The 17,519-nt window shown below is 39.6% G+C and overlaps 3 protein-coding genes across 6 annotated transcripts; 1 reads left to right on the top strand and 2 right to left on the bottom strand.

Moving 5' to 3' along the window:
• The first annotated feature begins 9 nt into the window (after positions 1-9).
• Positions 10-4,023, top strand: LOC103709649 (pyruvate kinase, cytosolic isozyme). The gene is made up of 3 exons (XM_008795099.4): positions 10-649; positions 2,327-2,788; positions 2,879-4,023. The coding sequence occupies exons 1-3, from the start codon at positions 428-430 to the stop codon at positions 3,692-3,694; spliced, it is 1,500 nt and encodes a 499-aa protein (XP_008793321.1). The 5' UTR covers positions 10-427; the 3' UTR covers positions 3,695-4,023.
• A 1,888-nt stretch (positions 4,024-5,911) lies between these two features.
• On the bottom strand, positions 5,912-8,281 carry LOC103709650 (E3 ubiquitin-protein ligase SIRP1). Of its 3 annotated transcripts, none has more exons than XM_008795101.3 (2): positions 8,005-8,281; positions 5,912-7,173 (listed from the first exon to the last, which is right to left on the bottom strand). In XM_008795101.3, the coding sequence occupies exon 2, from the start codon at positions 7,139-7,141 to the stop codon at positions 6,122-6,124; it is 1,020 nt and encodes a 339-aa protein (XP_008793323.1). In that variant the 5' UTR covers positions 7,142-7,173; positions 8,005-8,281; the 3' UTR covers positions 5,912-6,121. The 3 variants fall into 3 exon arrangements, with proteins under 3 accessions (XP_008793323.1, XP_008793322.1, XP_008793324.1); XM_008795100.4 differs by having other exon boundaries at positions 5,912-7,177; positions 8,005-8,280; XM_008795102.4 differs by lacking the exon at positions 8,005-8,281 and adding an exon at positions 7,671-7,978 and having other exon boundaries at positions 5,912-7,177.
• A 2,764-nt stretch (positions 8,282-11,045) lies between these two features.
• LOC103709651 (alpha-ketoglutarate-dependent dioxygenase alkB homolog 6) lies at positions 11,046-15,400 on the bottom strand. 2 transcript variants are annotated; one of them, XM_017843450.3, is made up of 9 exons: positions 15,138-15,219; positions 14,970-15,030; positions 14,825-14,863; positions 13,691-13,739; positions 12,586-12,698; positions 12,227-12,473; positions 12,086-12,132; positions 11,408-11,867; positions 11,046-11,335 (listed from the first exon to the last, which is right to left on the bottom strand). In XM_017843450.3, the coding sequence occupies exons 3-8, from the start codon at positions 14,849-14,851 to the stop codon at positions 11,691-11,693; spliced, it is 660 nt and encodes a 219-aa protein (XP_017698939.1). In that variant the 5' UTR covers positions 14,852-14,863; positions 14,970-15,030; positions 15,138-15,219; the 3' UTR covers positions 11,046-11,335; positions 11,408-11,690. The 2 variants fall into 2 exon arrangements, with proteins under 2 accessions (XP_017698939.1, XP_008793325.1); XM_008795103.3 differs by lacking the exon at positions 13,691-13,739 and having other exon boundaries at positions 15,138-15,400.
• Positions 15,401-17,519: the final 2,119 nt, after the last annotated feature.

Here is a 17,519-nt window from a genome sequence, read left to right as displayed (position 1 = left end):
AGGCATGCAAAAAAGGACAGAGGCATTGCAAATCCGCCGGTCCGGTCCACGGAATGTTCCATTCGCCCCCCTTTCTCTCCGCTAATTCGCGCTGCGCTGCAGAAGCGAATGCCGTCTCTCCAAATCCACCCCATCATCCACTGTTTCCTCCAAAACCCACGGCTCCCATGGTTTTCACCGCCCCAGTTCCCAATCCAATGATTCCCCACGCTGCTCCGCCGGAGAAGCATATGCCCAACCCCCACCGATAAAAGGCGACCTCGGTTCTTTCGTCGCTCGCGGCTGCGTTTCTTCCCATCTACCGCTGCTGGAAAACAGGAGGGGGAGCGAGAGGAAAAGAGACGCATTTGTCCTCTTCCTCTCCTTCTTCTGCCGGATCGATCTCTATTTCTTGGGTTTTTCTCGGTCTTCTTGCTCGAAGGGAGGAATGGCGGAGGTGAGGAGGAGGCCGAAGACGAAGATCGTGTGCACGCTGGGCCCGGCGTCGAGATCGGTGCCGATGATCGAGAAGCTTTTGAGGGCGGGGATGAACGTGGCCCGCTTCAACTTCTCGCATGGATCCCACGCCTACCACCAGGAAACCCTAGATAACCTCCGGGCTGCGATGGAAAACACCGGTATACCATGCGCCGTCATGCTTGACACCAAGGTAAGGCCTTTGATCCGTCCCTTTGTGTCGGATTGTCGATATGGGTGGGGACCTCATGGGGCGGGAACTTTTTTTGGAACTTTCCTGTTTCTGTTTTGGATTTTTTTTGCTTTCCGATTTATAGATTTGATTGCGTTATAATTTTGAACTATTCATATGGGTTTTATGCTAAATCGTGCCCTGCTAATATGCTTTGACTGTTCTAATGCTTTTTTTTTTCATTTAAAGTATCGTCTTTTATATCTTCTTTGTCGTTTTTCATTTCTGTATTTATTGATAAATGGATTAGTTCTAGTTTTAAAATCGTATCAAGCTTCTTAATATGGTTCCAAAACTTAATTTTTATTACTCCTAGGAATGCTATAGTTTGTTATGCATCGAGTTTTCTCTCATCATCAACCCTCATTTACTTTGATTTCTTGTTAACTTTTTATTTTCATGCCAAGATATGATACCCGCAGCTCTTCTTGTATCATTGTAGCGTGACCCTTGCGTTTACTTTGGTATCTTTGCTGTTTCTCTGCCATTATTTAATTCATATCAAGCATTTGTGATTTCTATTTTTGAGTAGCCGGTGGAATCAGTAATGCTGTCTTGCATGCTGTTCTATCGATGAACTATGCAAGATCGATGATTTTCATTTCCTTATGAACTCTTTGGGTTTTTCTTAACTGCTATTTTCATGCAAATATGGTTTCATCTGATCCCTGAGGTGTCTCTGGAGGCCACTGTATATCAACTGTCTGATTGGCTTGCATGTGCCACTACCTTCAGCTATTTGTATGCTATATTTGGTTTAGGAGGTGATTTTTTTTTGGTGTTTATGTTTATTAGGATATTGCACTTGTCGATAGCACAACTTTCTTTGATTTGTGTATCTTTGATGAGTCGCCACCACCCCCCTGCCGGACTCCATCCCATCTAACTTACAGTTGATGATATGATGCTCTATCTTTTATTTCCTTCTGGTTCTTAATAGGATCGTCCTAAATGCAGTTCACTTCTTATTCTTTATTTTCGTCTGTTCATGTGTGTTTGATTTGAGGGGGAAAAACTTGCCCATATTTACCGAACTGGATTTAGGCAAAATAGCTTATGTAAGGCTGTCTTTCAGTTTCTGATCGGATCGGGGTTTACACTATGCTGTTTGTTTTTGTATTTAGATAGCATGGTTATGTCGTAAGTTACAGTTCTAGATTAGGAGATGGCGCTAAGATAATTTCAGATATAACAAGTTCCAAATAAGGAGATGGCATTAACATAATTTCAGATATAACAAGTTCTTATGGAGTCTCTGCTTTGTGTCAGTTATATACATTACGACATAATCTAGAAGTTGTTATGGTTTTGGCTTCTGTAGTAGGAATGGGTATAAAATGAGGGAAGAAATTGATGTCAGTGTCAGGGATTAACTTGAGGAACTTTGCCAAGGGGGCGATGCAAGTCTAGCTGGAACTCAAAGAAAAAAGTGCAGTTGATAAATATGATATCAAATTACTGACTGATTTTTAGGTGACCTCTTAACGAGCATATGATTCCTATAGTTCGGTCAATTTTATGCACTGATATGAAGAGCTCATTGATGTTGTAAGCTACCGGATTTTCAATCATCATGTCTTTGTTGCTTTAGAAAATGCTAGTACCACTCCTTACAAGATTCTGATCTGTATATTTCAGGGTCCAGAGATCCGAACTGGATTTTTAAAAGATGGCAAGCCAATCCATCTTCAGAAGGGTCAAGAGATCACTGTCTCCACAGATTACAGCATAAAGGGTGATGAGAACATGATATCGATGAGCTACAAAAAGTTAGCAGAGGATTTGAAGCCAGATAGTGTCATACTCTGTTCTGATGGGACGATCACACTTACAGTGCTTTCTTGTGATAAGGAAGCAGGCGTGGTTCGCTGTCGATGCGAGAATTCAGCTGTTCTTGGTGAAAGGAAAAATGTCAATCTTCCAGGAGTCATTGTGGATCTTCCTACACTAACGGAGAAGGATAAGGAAGATATCCTGCAATGGGGCATCCCTAATAAGATTGACATGATCGCTTTATCCTTTGTACGCAAAGGTTCTGATCTTGTGGAGGTCAGAAAGCTGCTTGGAGAGCGTGCAAAGTCAATTATGCTGATGGCAAAGGTTTGTTAAACTGTCTAAATTATTGTATGAAAAAATTATACAATAGTATGCATGGTCTGGAGTTTTTATATTCACTATAAATACTTGCAGGTTGAGAATCAAGAAGGGGTGGCAAATTTTGATGATATACTTGCAAATTCGGATGCTTTCATGGTGGCACGAGGAGATTTGGGAATGGAAATTCCAATTGAGAAAATCTTCTATGCTCAAAAGGTGATGATTTTCAAGTGCAACATGCAAGGGAAGCCTGTTGTGACAGCAACCCAGATGTTGGAATCCATGATCAAGTCTCCCCGTCCTACCCGAGCAGAAGCTACTGATGTGGCCAATGCAGTTCTTGATGGCACCGACTGCGTGATGCTTAGTGGAGAGACAGCTGCTGGGGCTTACCCAGAATTAGCAGTTCAGACTATGGCCAAGATTTGCTTGGAAGCAGAATCATACTTGGATCATGGGGCTGTTTTCAAAGGTATCATGGCAGCAGCGCCAGTACCAATGAGCCCGTTAGAAAGCCTTGCATCCTCAGCAGTCCAAACAGCCAACTCTGCTAAAGCATCACTAATCCTGGTCCTGACCAGGGGAGGAAGCACAGCAAAGCTGGTTGCCAAGTACAGGCCCGCGATGCCGATATTGTCAGTCGTGGTTCCTGAGTTGAAGACAGATTCTTTTGATTGGTCCTGCAGTGATGAGGCTCCTGCAAGGCACAGCCTGATCTTTAGAGGATTGATTCCGGTATTGAGTGCTGCAACTGCAAAGGCCTCCGACACAGAGTCCACTGAAGAAGCATTGGAATTTGCGATTCAGCACGCAAAGAGCATGGGTCTCTGCAAAGCAGGAGAATCTGTAGTGGCCTTGCATCGGATTGGTGTTGCATCCGTGATTAAGATCTTGACAGTTAAGGAGTAAATGAATGATAATTGAGAAGAAACTTTTGCAGGGACAATTTTGCTTGAGGGTCCATGTTTCCTGTTTTTTCTTTTCTCGTGTTAATTCTATGGAGATTGCAGTTGTTTTGCCTCGCATGGGGGGAACTGCAAAATTTTGTTGCTTTAGCTAGGATACAGATTTTCTTCCTGATGAAGGTGATATGAACGAATAAGGATTTTGGTTTAGGGGAGGTTCTATTGTGAGAATGTTATTTCCGTTTATTTGGTTGCCTATATATTTGAAGTTTATATTTCAGGACAATTGTTGAGTGGGTTATGTCATGATATTAACTGAATTTTCTTCATCTATATCTTGTGCTCTCTAGATATTGTAGAACTCGATATACTAAATTGTTGAGTAGCTCAAGTTAAGATTCTGATTCGAAGGTGCTTCAGCTAAATCTCGGGCTCACTGGATTTTACAGAAGTTAGTATCTTGCTGGTTCTCGAGAGGCTATTTCATAGAGAGAGAGAGCACTGAGATCAATTTATTTTATCAAACTTCTAGCGTTCGTTTGGCCAAGTGCTCGAACCATTTGTGGTGATCGGATGGTTTGGACTTCCAGGGATTCAACTGCAATGCACTTGGATGAGTAGTTCTAATATTCAGGACTGATCAGAAAATGGAGGACATACCAAGTAAGATGGAGAGCCAGTGCTAACAGTTTTATCCTCATCTCCTAAGGAAATTTAACAATGCAGCTTTTGCTTTTCTTCAGAAGAAATATATACATAAAAGGATTATGCATTCAAAACAGGACAAAGGGATACATAACTATAAGTGTTTAAGAATGTCTTGGTAATATCTTAGCCAAGTGCCAACTTCCATATTGCACATCAGAAGCATGAAGCAAATCATGTTTTGCAATTGCAAAATAACACCGTGCTATCGAGCACCACCAAATCAATTATTTGCTTTAGACATTGAATTCACCACCACTAAATAAAGTATATCATCTATTATCATTTAGCAGAAAGTTTCTGCAACTAAATGGTTTAGGCATATCAGTGAAATGTTCATATACTCCCAAATGTCTATACCAGCATTCATGCGGACACTGAGGAGCTTGCTTGACTAAAAGAAGATTGATAATCTGATCAGATCATATGTTGCATTAAAAGACTATCTATTATTCGAAAGCTATGAATGATAAGTGTTATCATTCAGAAATAGTTCTTAGAAGCAGAATCTATAGTGTAGATCCAACTCCATATGATTCATGTTTAGATGATGATGTATAGACTTTGCAGACCAGCTGTTTCTCAGCTACAGATAGGAAACGTGTCCTCAGATATAAAGAAGCACACCTCTACCTGTTTTCACCTAGCAATGGCTGTACTGTACCTATGGCCCTAACAGCACTATCAATTGCCCCACCGACTTACGTATAACAGAAGATGAGCAAAACCATATTTTGGTGCACACAATTCTGCATGCTCAACAACCAAAGGATGTATTTCCAGAATTAAAGCAAAAGGCATCCTTGTTCAAGAAACTTTGTAATCTAAAATATAGCGAAATCCAAAGCCTGCTAAAATGGACTGTGATTCACAAAGACTTCACTGGCACAATTATGCAACCACTTCATGAGAACCATACCAATTATAGTCAGGAGAAAGACATCATAATTGATCTTCAATCATCTGTTCCATTTGAGTCCTTGTTGAATGGTGTAGAGGTGGCAACTAATAGGTCTCAAGTAAGAAGGTTTGAGTTACCAATTAATGTAACAAAAAATCTGTGCCAAGAATCAAGAAGATTAACTCGAGCAGCAAAATATATTCCAGCTCTTACCAGAGACTATCAAAAGTATCACTATCAATATGAATCTTGAAAGATGCATTACAGGAAAAATGAAGATTCCACCGGATCCTAGTGAAGGTGAGAGAGTAGGCCACTGATCAATGATTACAAGAATTGCACAAATAATCAAGAAGACTACCAAAATTTTGGTGCAAATGAAATAGTACAGGGTACTGATAAAATATGAAATCATTGCTTGAGCACAAATTCCGAAGAAAATCAATGGAAAGTAAACTTTGAGATAATGAGGAAATAGAAATCTCAGTGGGTCTGGATGGTTAGTATTGATCATCATCTTCAACATAAATTGGTTTTATCTTCTCCAACTTATACTTCATAAATTCTGGAAAGGTAGAAGTTAAAGACTCATTTACCCCAAAAGGTAAGCAGACATCAGAAATTCCAGTTGATGCAGCTAAATTCATTGGACACAAACTCTTCAGAGACACAAGAAGGAAAGAATGTGAAAAAAAACAAAGAAGAGAAGGGGCTCAGAATTTATACTTCCAGGATCCAGATTCAGTAAATGAAACATTATTACACTAGTATTACACCCAAAGAAGCAGAACAAGAGAAGCATAAAACAGCTATCTTCAGTTCATATTAGGCTGAGTTACTATCGGGGGTGGACGATGACGGCGGTGCCGAAGAAGAATTCCCACTGCTCTGGGACCCTGATAAGGAGAACAGCCCATTGAAAGGCCAAGGCACTGGCAACCAGAATCTCCTCCCATTCCCTCCATTACCCGCATCACCACCATCCCCACTACCACCCTCCACCCTATTGCTGTTACCACCTCCATTTGAATCCTTCGACTCATCTGCTGGCATCTGAAACCTACAAACTGGGCACGAGCTGTGGAGCTCCAGCCATGGTAGTATACACCCGCAATGGAATTTATGTTTACAAGGCATCTCCCTAGCCTCTCCACCTATTTCAAAGTCTTCCAAACAGACGGAGCAGCTCATGGCTTCCACAATTTTTACAGTGGGCATTGCATCAATTGCCTCTTTCTGAGCAGGCGGTGATCCATATCTGTTAGGATCATTCTCTGCCAAATGCTGCAACAAAAGATCCAGGCCAGGCCCAAGAAAGTAGTCTTCGAAAGAAGCACCAAAGCTGTTGCTGTTCGAATTCTGTCTCTGAGTTTCGCCTGCATCGAAGGATCCTTGGAGAATTATAGCCTGGTTGAAAGGATTGATTAGGATCACACGCTCCCTCTCCCTTTCTCTAACCCTTTCCGTCTCCCTCTCACCCTCAGAATTATCAGACTCTGATCTGTTTGTTTCCCGGAGGGCTTGCAGCAGCTGTAGGATGGCCAAGCTCCTCCTCCTTCGACGAAGGGATTCTGAGTAACGATGCGGACCAGAGTCATCCTCTTCTTCTTCCCTTTGAAGCCTTCGGCGTCGGGAGCCCCTGCTCATCATTCCAAGCAAGACTGGAGCCCAAAGAGAGAGGGATCGGTCAGAGCCCAGATCGGCGGCATCCAAGTCTCCCCCACCATCCATTTCTTCTACAAATCCATTATTACAATGGGGGCATTTGATCTCCACCTCCATCACAGGATTTACCATCTGTGAGCACATGTGGCACCAGTATCTAGCAACCAGAGCCTCGTCCATCGTCTTCCTGCCCTTCTCTTCAACCTTCTTGTCTGGCTTCCAAGACCAAAAAATGCAATGAATCCAACAAGCAAAGGGACAAAAAAAAAACTTATAAGGAGCAAGAAATTAAGCAAAGTTTAGGCAAAAATTCAGCTCAACTTGCCACCAAGTCTTCATGCAAAGAATCTATTATTTTCTTCCATCAGAAAAATATATAGGAAAATCAGGTCTTCGACTGGCGAAGAAATTGGAAATCTTGAAATGAGTCTTAGTTTCCATATTTCTTCTTGCCGAAGGATAGATAATTTAAAACAGATCCTTCAGGGAGAGAAATGGTAGATCTTTTCATGAAATCCATTGAAAATCAACAAAACAAACTCTTTTTACAACACCATAGCCAAAAATCTCTCATAAAGGATATTCCTTTCTTTCAAATCCATGAGAGTAACGCCGGAAAAAGAAAAAGAAGACCCACATGACTCTCGGATAATAAAACACCAGCAGAAATAAAATCATTCTCTCAATGAAAGAGGAGAACAGAAAATACCAGCTAAAAAGGACTCCTCTTAGCCACGAACAAATTCTCAAAAATCGCAGCCAAAACCATACAAAACTCTGATCAAAATTGAATTTTTCGGACTTTTCTACCAACAAAATCAATAATTTTGGAGATTCATTCAAACCCCAAACAGGTGAGCATTGATTTAAATTTCCCCACCCAGAAGAGGCCACAGCAGAAGAATCCAGAAGGACCGAGAAAAATCTCATCTCCTCAAACCACCAGAAATCGGCCATAGAAGAAGAATCAGAAACGCAATCTTAAATCAATTCCCTCGATCTTTTCTCGAACAAATGCATTAATCTTGGATTAAAAAAGTTACCTTCGAGGAACTTTGGGCAGGCTTTGAATGGTAGAAGAGACGCAAAGGGGGGGTGGAAGGTATCGGGAGAGAACGACTCAACGATCCTCCCCCGCTTTAATTTCCTCCAAGGGGTTCGGCTTTCCGATTATTTTATTTTATATTAAATTCTCCATCTGTTTTTTTTGCTAATTTTAATCTTTAGTATTACTTTTCTGAGCAGCGTGGTTGGTGGTGGGATTTCGCTCTCTTGCACCGGACAGCAGCCCACCCACCCTCTCTCTTCATTGTTTTAAAATAGCTAAGCCATTTCTACCCAAAAAAAAAGCCAAGTCATTTATTAGGATCATGGCTTAAAATTATGTACTGAAATTATTCCAATATTTGAGAAATTTCCAGCTTGCTGCGATCAAAGTCATTTGTCAAATCTTCGTAGGGTCATACGTACATGATCATGCATCACCTCACAAGCTATTTGCTTCAAGTAATACTAATCCATTAACTGTAAAAAGTAAGAGTATGTTTGTATGTGTGATGGATATGATTTGAACTACACAAATGAGAATAAAAATATGACAAAACATGACTAGACCAACTTTTTTTTTTCTTATCAGCATGAGGTTCAAAGTTCAATTATTTGAAAATGCATCTCGAACTCTCTATGAAAATAGAGAAAAAAGATTGCTATTGTGCCTGATTTGTAAAAGATTCCAGAACAAAAGGATTGGCGAATATATTCACTGAAAAATATCTTAAAGCTTAGATTAACTGAAAAATTGGAGCATTAAAGAACTTCGTAAGTAGTTGTATAATAATATTCACAAGTAATAGAGTTTGCATCGGCGAACGCTTCTGAGCCGCCAAATAAATAAAAACCCAAAGAGCTGAAGCGGAGCATAGAGATGACCGCCCGCATGATAATGACGCAACCAAAACAATCATACGATGCGAGCTACAAATCACGGGATGCTGCAAGTTGACCGGTGGGGCTTTGTGGATCCAGGCAGCCCAACTCGGAGTGGGGCCGGAGGTGTTTGCTAGAATCCCCAGAAGAAGTCGTCAAGCCCAGCCAAAGAGAAACCAGCAACAAGGCCGAGTCGTGAACAGGAATAAAAGAAAGATGCTGCTCGTTATGATTTCTGTGGCTGTTGAGGAACTAGTGGATGGCAAACGCCTACGGTACTGTCCAGAGAGAGAGAGAGAGAGAGAGAGAGAGAGCGATGGTGATGTCTTCTATAACAGCCTCAAAAGACCGCTATAGTGATAATACCATGAGAATGGTTTCCAAGTCTCATCCTGGAGAATATGATGGCCTACGTAAAGTGTCGACTCTAAAATACTGTACTGCGTTAAGTATAGACATCGTTATCCTTTCTTGTATTCAATTCGGCTATCCTCGGCTTCCATGCATGTTGCTCACACGAGATGCACCTTGGTGCTCACCCTCAAGAAGATAAAATGGCAGATAGTGATGATGACCTCTTGGTAGTTAAGTGAGTGCTCTCTTCATTTTCATATATGGGAAGGATATGATTTGTGGCTAATTTTATCGACAATAGATTCTAGGAATCAGGAAGCCTTGTCGCGGTTATTCTAACTGCTCGCTGATCATATTTCCTCTCCACATTGGCCAAAATGAATCCAGAGGTATCTGAAATTAATTACATGTCCAAATAATCAAGTACACAGGTCCCAAATTCCAGATATGGAAAGGAAGCACTAAAAGATGGATTTGTTAATATGAAACATCATCATTGACATCACTAAAAAGAAAAGCTGAGATCTATCTAAATAGGCATGGATTTGCCTTTGCAATATGCCATTTGCACTTGGTACAAAAGCAAAGGCTTGCAATGAGTTGCCTTGCTGTTGCCCAACCCAGTTTTCCTTGCATAATAATTGCCCCTAAAAGATTTAGTACGATTTCTAGCCCTAAAATTTGATGAAAGCTGTTGGCTAAGATTTAGTGCAATTTCCGTGCATATCCGAATTGCCGCAAGAATCGACGGAATGGGGAGAGAGAAGTGGAGTGATAAGAGGTTGAGAAGGAGAGGCAGAGGAAGGACTCGCTCGGCTCTACATTGGAGGTAAGGTTTGTTGAGGCATAGGAAGAGATGGTCTCGGCAACGCCGGAGGTTTGTGAATGAGAGGATAAGCATGGTCTGTTTTCTTATTTAGGACAGATTGCAGATCAGATAACCATGGTTTAGCTTAATTGTTTCGTGATTAACGGGTGGTTAGTGCTTACTGGTTTCCATAGAGGGGAGACTGGGCATGAGTTGGCAGTGGGGCCCCTTGTGTATGAAAGGTGGGACCATGTCACATTTCTGCCTCATCTATACATGTGGATGGAGTTGGAAGGGAGACATCAACCACAAAAAGCTTTATCATATAACTAGCATATAACTTGAGATATTATTATAATTCGAGACTTCCACCACAAAAGCTTTATTATATAACTAGCATATAACCTGCCCGATGCATGAAATATTACAATTTGAGAACTCATTTAGCTTTCAGCACATTGGTTCAGATGCACAACTGGTCTCTATTCCATCATTTGCCTAGTTAGTTGGGTTTGGGTCCGAGTCAAACCGAACCTGATCAGAAAACAAAATTCGAGAATTTTGTTAGGTTGTTAAGGAATCAAACCAAACCTGATATTTTGGAGCCACATTAGTGGGTTCGAGTCAGATTTTGCAACCTCTAAAATCATACAGAGCTAGATATCGATAAACAGGGTGGGCAGGATTAGGTTTCTTATAAGGCAGGTTTTGGGTAGCTATGGTTTGGCTCACGCCAAGTCCAGCTCCTTTTCATGTGGAGGATAGATTCATTGCGTCAAGTAGAAGTATGAGAGTGCTGGGAATAGTCTATAGAAGTAGGCTATCTTCAAGCTCTGAGTCATACTAAATATGACCTCTGTTCAAGTGCTGCTCAATTAAAACTGACCTAAACCCAGTAGAAGATTGGCATGAGCTAAATTGCATGATTATATTTCAATCTAATGGTTGAGAACATACATCAAACGATTGTAAAATTAATTTTTTATTCACAAACAATAACTAGAATGATGTATGTCTTATTAATCATATATTCAGATTTTTAGCTTAAAAACCAGCAAAATGAGTGCATATTTGGTTTGCTAATTGAGCAAGCCCTTGTCAAGCTTTCTGAGCACATAAAGCTGCTCATGAATGGCTTGCTTATTCCACAGCCCCTCTGCAGGTGGCCTTCACTCCATAAGCTGAGTGCAGCAACCAAAATAGTCAATTGCGTGCGACAACTTCGCCTTAGCTATTTGTTGCTGGAGTAATGGTAGGAGGCAATTCTTGCACATAAAAAGTTCATCCTGCCACATAGCATGAGAGAATTAGTTGTAACTCATGAGAATTGGTGTAATACGCTGTGGGTGATTGAATACCGTGTTGCCAAATCAGCCCCAACTTCATTTCTTCATGGATCTGACTTGTAGACTTCTGCCAAGAAAATTCTCCTCATCCTTGGCCTATATGCTCATTCCTATTTAAGACCATATGATAGAATGCAGGAGATTATCACAGTGGTGAAATGCAGGTTATTGATAGCCATGATAACCGGCTACTTATTATATTTCTTTGAGAAAAACAATTTATCGCTCTCCAATTCAGAAAAACTTGCAATTCAATTGATATTAAAGGTTCAAATCATATTTCACATGAATTGTTTTAGAATTTGAAAAGATTCTTGTGAACTTTCGGCACCAAACGACATGTCAGTGAGACTCTCTTTGAAGTTCTACGGAAGATGCTACTTTGTCCGGTACCATTGGAGTCTTCTGCTACTACAGGGTCACAAGTCAGCTCCTGCGCTTGAAGTTTCTTAACTTCTGAAATGTTCAGAACCTGAGTTAACAAAACAAGGGAAAATGGGAGGAAAGAAAGGAAAAATAGAGTTTAATTAGTACATGCTGTACAAGTTGACCTCTTTCAGTAAAAATATATTTATAACAGAAGCGACAGATATAATTTAATCAAGAGTGGCTTGCTATTCCTGCAAAATGTCACAAGCTTAATATCCTCAAAATCGATGTTCGCATGATATCTATTCTGAGATTAGTTACCTTGTCAAAACTGCACAATTCAGAATCTTGGATGCCATGAAGGTAATCTGAATAGAGGCAATAAGAAACATTTAGATTTTGGAAAAGAAATTCTTACTCAACCTCTCATTAAAACTATCAAATTGTTTTTTCAGTTTTCACCTGTATAAGCCTGATCTTTGAATATCAGTAAACTACAAGGCATTAGTAGAAGAGAGCACGGATCACAGTGAACATCTGGTCTGCATAATGACTCACCCAATGAGCCATTTGTCTCAGCTTTAGCTGCAACTGTACAAGTAGCAGAATCTTCTCTCAATCTTGGATGGGCAATAAAATCAATCATAACAGGCGATTCCAGAGATAAAATTGCCACAACGGGGAAATAGGCAGGGCCGTCTTGGTGAAGCTGGATAGCAGGATAGATGTAAATGCTCCCATTATTAGCCAGATGCTAATGAAAACAAGAAACAAGGCCTGAAAAATGCAGCAAGAAGAGAGTTTAAAGTCTGGATACAAACCATGATCCCTTGATCAGGAAGGTATTCATTGATGAGCACATGGTTTATTGGTGATGGAAACAACCCTGTTTGTTGACATATTCTTTGAGTAATCTTTGTAAGCCAGGGAGGCACTGCAAAAAAAAAAAAGCAAAAAAAAGAAAAGGGAAAAAAAGGTTGAGAAAGTAGGATACAGACTGCAAACCACATGACATCATACCTGAAGCTACAAAGGTCCTTCAAAAGCATGAGCTGTAATTAGCTTACATAATCGACATACACACTAAAAATCTATGGAAAGGGAACATTTGTTTATCATAACTCAGGGCACTTAAGTGAAATTTATTGGTAGTGTCACATCTTGTTATTTGTTTTAATTGTCCAAAATGAAAACTTCGAAAATCCCTCAACTTTATCATATTGAATTTGAGAAGGTGGAGTCAAATTCAAGCTTGGCGAAGTAGGAAACTTTAGGAATGAGGTTTTCAATGGGCCTAAATCATCCAAACCTGACTGGAACCAAATTGACCCAACCTGCCCTGTCCCAGCCAAACCTGAGCAGACCGAACCCAGCTGAATGAGTTACAAAGAAACCAAACCATCCAAGCTAAGACCCAACCTGACTTCAGGCCATGCAACTTCCCATTGTAACTAACTTGAAAAACAAACACCTCATAAATCGATGGAACTGCATAAGCATTTTAGCATATGATAGCTATGAAACTATACTGCACCACTCTGCTGTTCTAACCATAGTAACAGATCTTGTTCATAGGCCTTTTCAGCAAAGGAACATTTTGAGAGTTTTTCAAATATACAGAACTATATTGAATCTATTTTAGTTATATTTCTGTAATGAAGAAACTAAATTATTTTTCAGTAGTTCTTGGGTTCCAATCCTTTTTGCCAAGTCTCAGAAAACATCATGAGATTTCTGAAAAAAACCACAGAGATTTCTTACTATGACTCTGACATGCACCGTAGTATGATGTTGCAATTAAAGATTTTCAATATGGTACATGATTGCCACAAGCTGCTGAGAGTCACTTAAAGATTTTGCAAAGAAACTATAAATTTGGTGAATTTTAGAATTTTAATTTTTGGCATTAAAAGAGTGTGTACTCACATGGGCCTATGAAGTGATGAAAATGTTGAGGCAGATTGATAGCGAATTTCTGGAAGATGAAGTTAAGTTAATAATTTTATATAGCAAAAGGCTTCAAAATTGCACAAGCAAAAAGCATGATTTTAAACTTATGATAAAACTAAGTATTTAAGATTTACATTAAAAATATAAACCTAAAAATATATAGACTCCAAAAAAATGACCCACAAAAAGATCAGCCAACTGAATGGTCAGACTGTGCTTCAAGTATTCAACAAGTGAAGAAGCAACAGACCAAGATAAAATTCTGTTTAGCCGAATAAGATACAGTCATCCAGTTAATGATCACAGAACGGTTTAGATTGTTTCATTCTTCCCCTGATCCAGCACCATACTTAGTTTAACATGATGAATCTTTTATCTTGTCATTCATGCCTCAAGTATTCTCAACTGGCTCATGATTGCAGCACAAGCGAATGTTAAATCCAAGACTAATAAAGTGGCAATGCGACAGCCGTTATATTCTCAGCCTCTAACTGAAACTATAAGAGATGACAATTTTAATGTCAAATATCATGTCACGACCTAGCACAGTAGTGCTTTAAAGGAGCCAGCTGTATTAACGCTAGGCACTTCAATACTCTAATAAGACTTGCAACAATGCATCCATCAATTATAAGAAGTGCCACAAGTAACAAAGGGGAGCAGTGGCAACTCAGCTTGTGTTCCTTTAAAATCATCAAGCACATGACCTCTTAAATCTCTGAATTAAAAGCCTACACCAGCTAATTTTCGACCAATTGCAATGAAATAGTGTGCGCAGATGGAAAGACCCCAATCCAGTATTCTTGTATAAGCATCCTGAGTAGATGCAAAACACACCAAGAGAAGAATCATCCAATCAATGACATTGGGTCAATTCTACAAACAGCTTCACTGCAATAAATGTCCACTCCTAGAAACAAATACCTTTCTCCATTCCCCAAGCTTCACTGAACTAACAAAATATATAACAATTGATTTTACAGTCAAATTACGGTAAGTGGAGCCAGTGATTGAATAACCAGGAAGTTTCAACCATAGAGAAAAGAACGCGATAAAATCAATAATTTCATCATATCTACATTATATATAAGGGAAACAGTTCCCACTCACATTCCTGTGGCAGAAGGCCCTTCTCATGCACCACACCACCTACCATCAACAAAAACAAGCAGACGAACCATTAAGTCAGGCAACGAGCATATATATAATCTCAGCTTCTGGGCGGCAGAAATAAAGAAACACAAAAGACAAGTACCCCAATTCTGTAATCTCCTGTTCTTCAAGTACTTCCATCTCGATGCTGGCCCCTCATAAATCTATGAAAATACCATATCCACATCAAAAAAAAAAAAAATCCCACAGGGAAAAAAGAGGATAGGAGAATAGAAACCTAGGAAAAATACAAAGAAGGAAGACATGTTACATGGTGGAGAAGCTGGGCTTGCTCAGATTCTGTGATGAAGTTGGGGATGTAATAAAGAGTGGGTAGAGTCCCCACAATGAAGTCGTCCAGCTGCAACCTCTTTTCTTCTTTCCCTTCCATCTTGTGGTCTATCAATGGAGTTCTGTTTAGGGTTTACATACGATCAAGAAATTTTTTAGTGTTTTTTTTTTTTTTTTTTGAGTGCATATGATAAGAAAATTTAGACTTGGGATTTGGCAGGAGTGCGGCTGTGCAACGGATGGGCGACCACCCCACCCCACAGGAAATTAATTTAATATCATGGTGGGCCGCCCACTTGTCACCGATAGCAACAGATACCGCCCTCGATTTTAGCTGAAAGGCCGAGAAAGGTACGAATTAGACCGACACGCTTCCTGGTCGTAGCTACAGTTGTCCAGTCCGATGCGCGATTAAACAGCTCCTTCACGATTCCCGATTCACCATTCACCATTCACGATTCGTTAATCATTGCATTTGGGATTCTTATTAGCACAGAAAAGATATAAATATCAGTGGGAAGATACACGTTGGGCAGCGACTCAGCTGGTCTGCTACAGGAGTTGGTTGTCCCAGAGGAAGATTCGATGACTACCATTAGCGGGATAAGTAGTTGAGCTGAAAAAGGACCGTAATCATTAAAAAAAAAAAGAAGGGATTATAATGGCCACGAATTTAATTATATGCTAAAATCTATAGAGATAAGGATACAAATGAGTTAATAGTTTGGATATAAATATAGATGTAAATGAGATAATTAAACTTTATAAACCATCAAATCATAGGAATCACTATATGAAAAGTAATATAAGTTAAAAGACATGTTAATATTTATTTTTTTCGGAGCTAGCGAGAGTTATACAAAATTAAATAGAATTTTAAACAAAACTGGATATTTGAATTGGATAATTATCTGTTTATATTTATTTTTTTTTATAGATATGGATATAAATATTAGTATCCATATTTTGATAGAATAGAATGATATTATCGGTAGTCGAAGAAAGTTCGTGTAGATATATAATTTTATATTTTGCTGGTTATCTGGGCGGTGGTGGAGAAAATAGATATTATCGGAGAAGTCCACGTCCGCCAGCGTGTCTGGGTCTTCCAACGCGTCCGGGCTCCTCCCTGGGCCACCAATGCACGGGAACGTGTATTGCCAGCTTATAGGGCAACCATCTTGGACCACCAAATAGTTCAATTTCAATAAGCTATTAAAAAAGATGACTAATATGTAGCAAAAAAAATATGAAACACGATGATGAATGCAAAGTACCTTGAAAGTAATCATTTTTGAGGACCGCCAAGTTATTTAAAAACGACGTTTATTTTTTGATGATGTCGAGAAATAAAGCCCTAATCATCTGTCACCAACGGGTACCCTTTTGTAGCGCACACAGACCATAAAATTGATGCCAGCATCCATAAATATAACTCTTGAGACGCAAACAGGTACTCAGAAATTGTAATCGACAGTCATCTTCTAGAGGCCTTTTAGGAATTCTCGAAAGCATAGCTCCAGTCTTTTTTTGCCCCAACAAGGTTGCCAAATGGATTTTTTTGTTCTTAAGTAATACCTAGGAATCGAACTTTCGACCTCCTCCATGAACAAAGAGGTGCCGACAGAACCGAGTCATCTAAGTCGACTATGAAGTTCGATCTTTGGATTTTAGCCGCAACCTAAACAGCATATCACATTCAATCAGAAAGACAATGCTCGTTGTAACCACCGACTACTTTCTTCCATGTTGATGCTTGACATATACGCAGTCTACTAAAAGTTACCTCACTACCCAATATCTATCAACCACTACAATCAATTGCTCCATAACTTAAAAAGTCTTTGGTAAGAAATATATACCATACCCTACAACAAAAAAATACATATACCATACCTTCCATCACCGCAGATTTACCCTGAATATCAGTCCTTTTCCCTGTAAGACAACAATGCTGCCGTTATTGGTCTTCTGTTTGCTACCTTAAGCAGCATGATCACAATTAAAAAGGAAGAATATTTCTAATTGGCACGGTGTATCCTGTAATGGTGCTGGTTAACTATGCGGGCAACTTGTTTGTCCTTTGGCTAGTAGCACTGATTCAGCAGACAAAATACAAAATGAATCTACAAGGTATGAGAAACAATTTCCATATACTGCCCAAAATTGCAACAGAGAACAAAGATCAAGCACCATTTCATTGTGCTCAAAACACTGGCGTCCATTACCAGATATGCCAGTGATTTTAGAATGTTGGTTTTCAACTGTCAACCATAGATGAAAAATAAAACCAACTTCATGTTCAATTTGATTTATATTACAATCCATCATATGAAAAAAGAAGCTCGATATAACAAACAAA

Source organism: Phoenix dactylifera, chromosome 13 (assembly GCF_009389715.1).
Source record: "Phoenix dactylifera cultivar Barhee BC4 chromosome 13, palm_55x_up_171113_PBpolish2nd_filt_p, whole genome shotgun sequence".
In the NCBI taxonomy this organism is placed as follows: Eukaryota; Viridiplantae; Streptophyta; class Magnoliopsida; order Arecales; family Arecaceae; genus Phoenix; species Phoenix dactylifera.
This window is presented reverse-complemented; position numbering and strand designations above follow the sequence as displayed.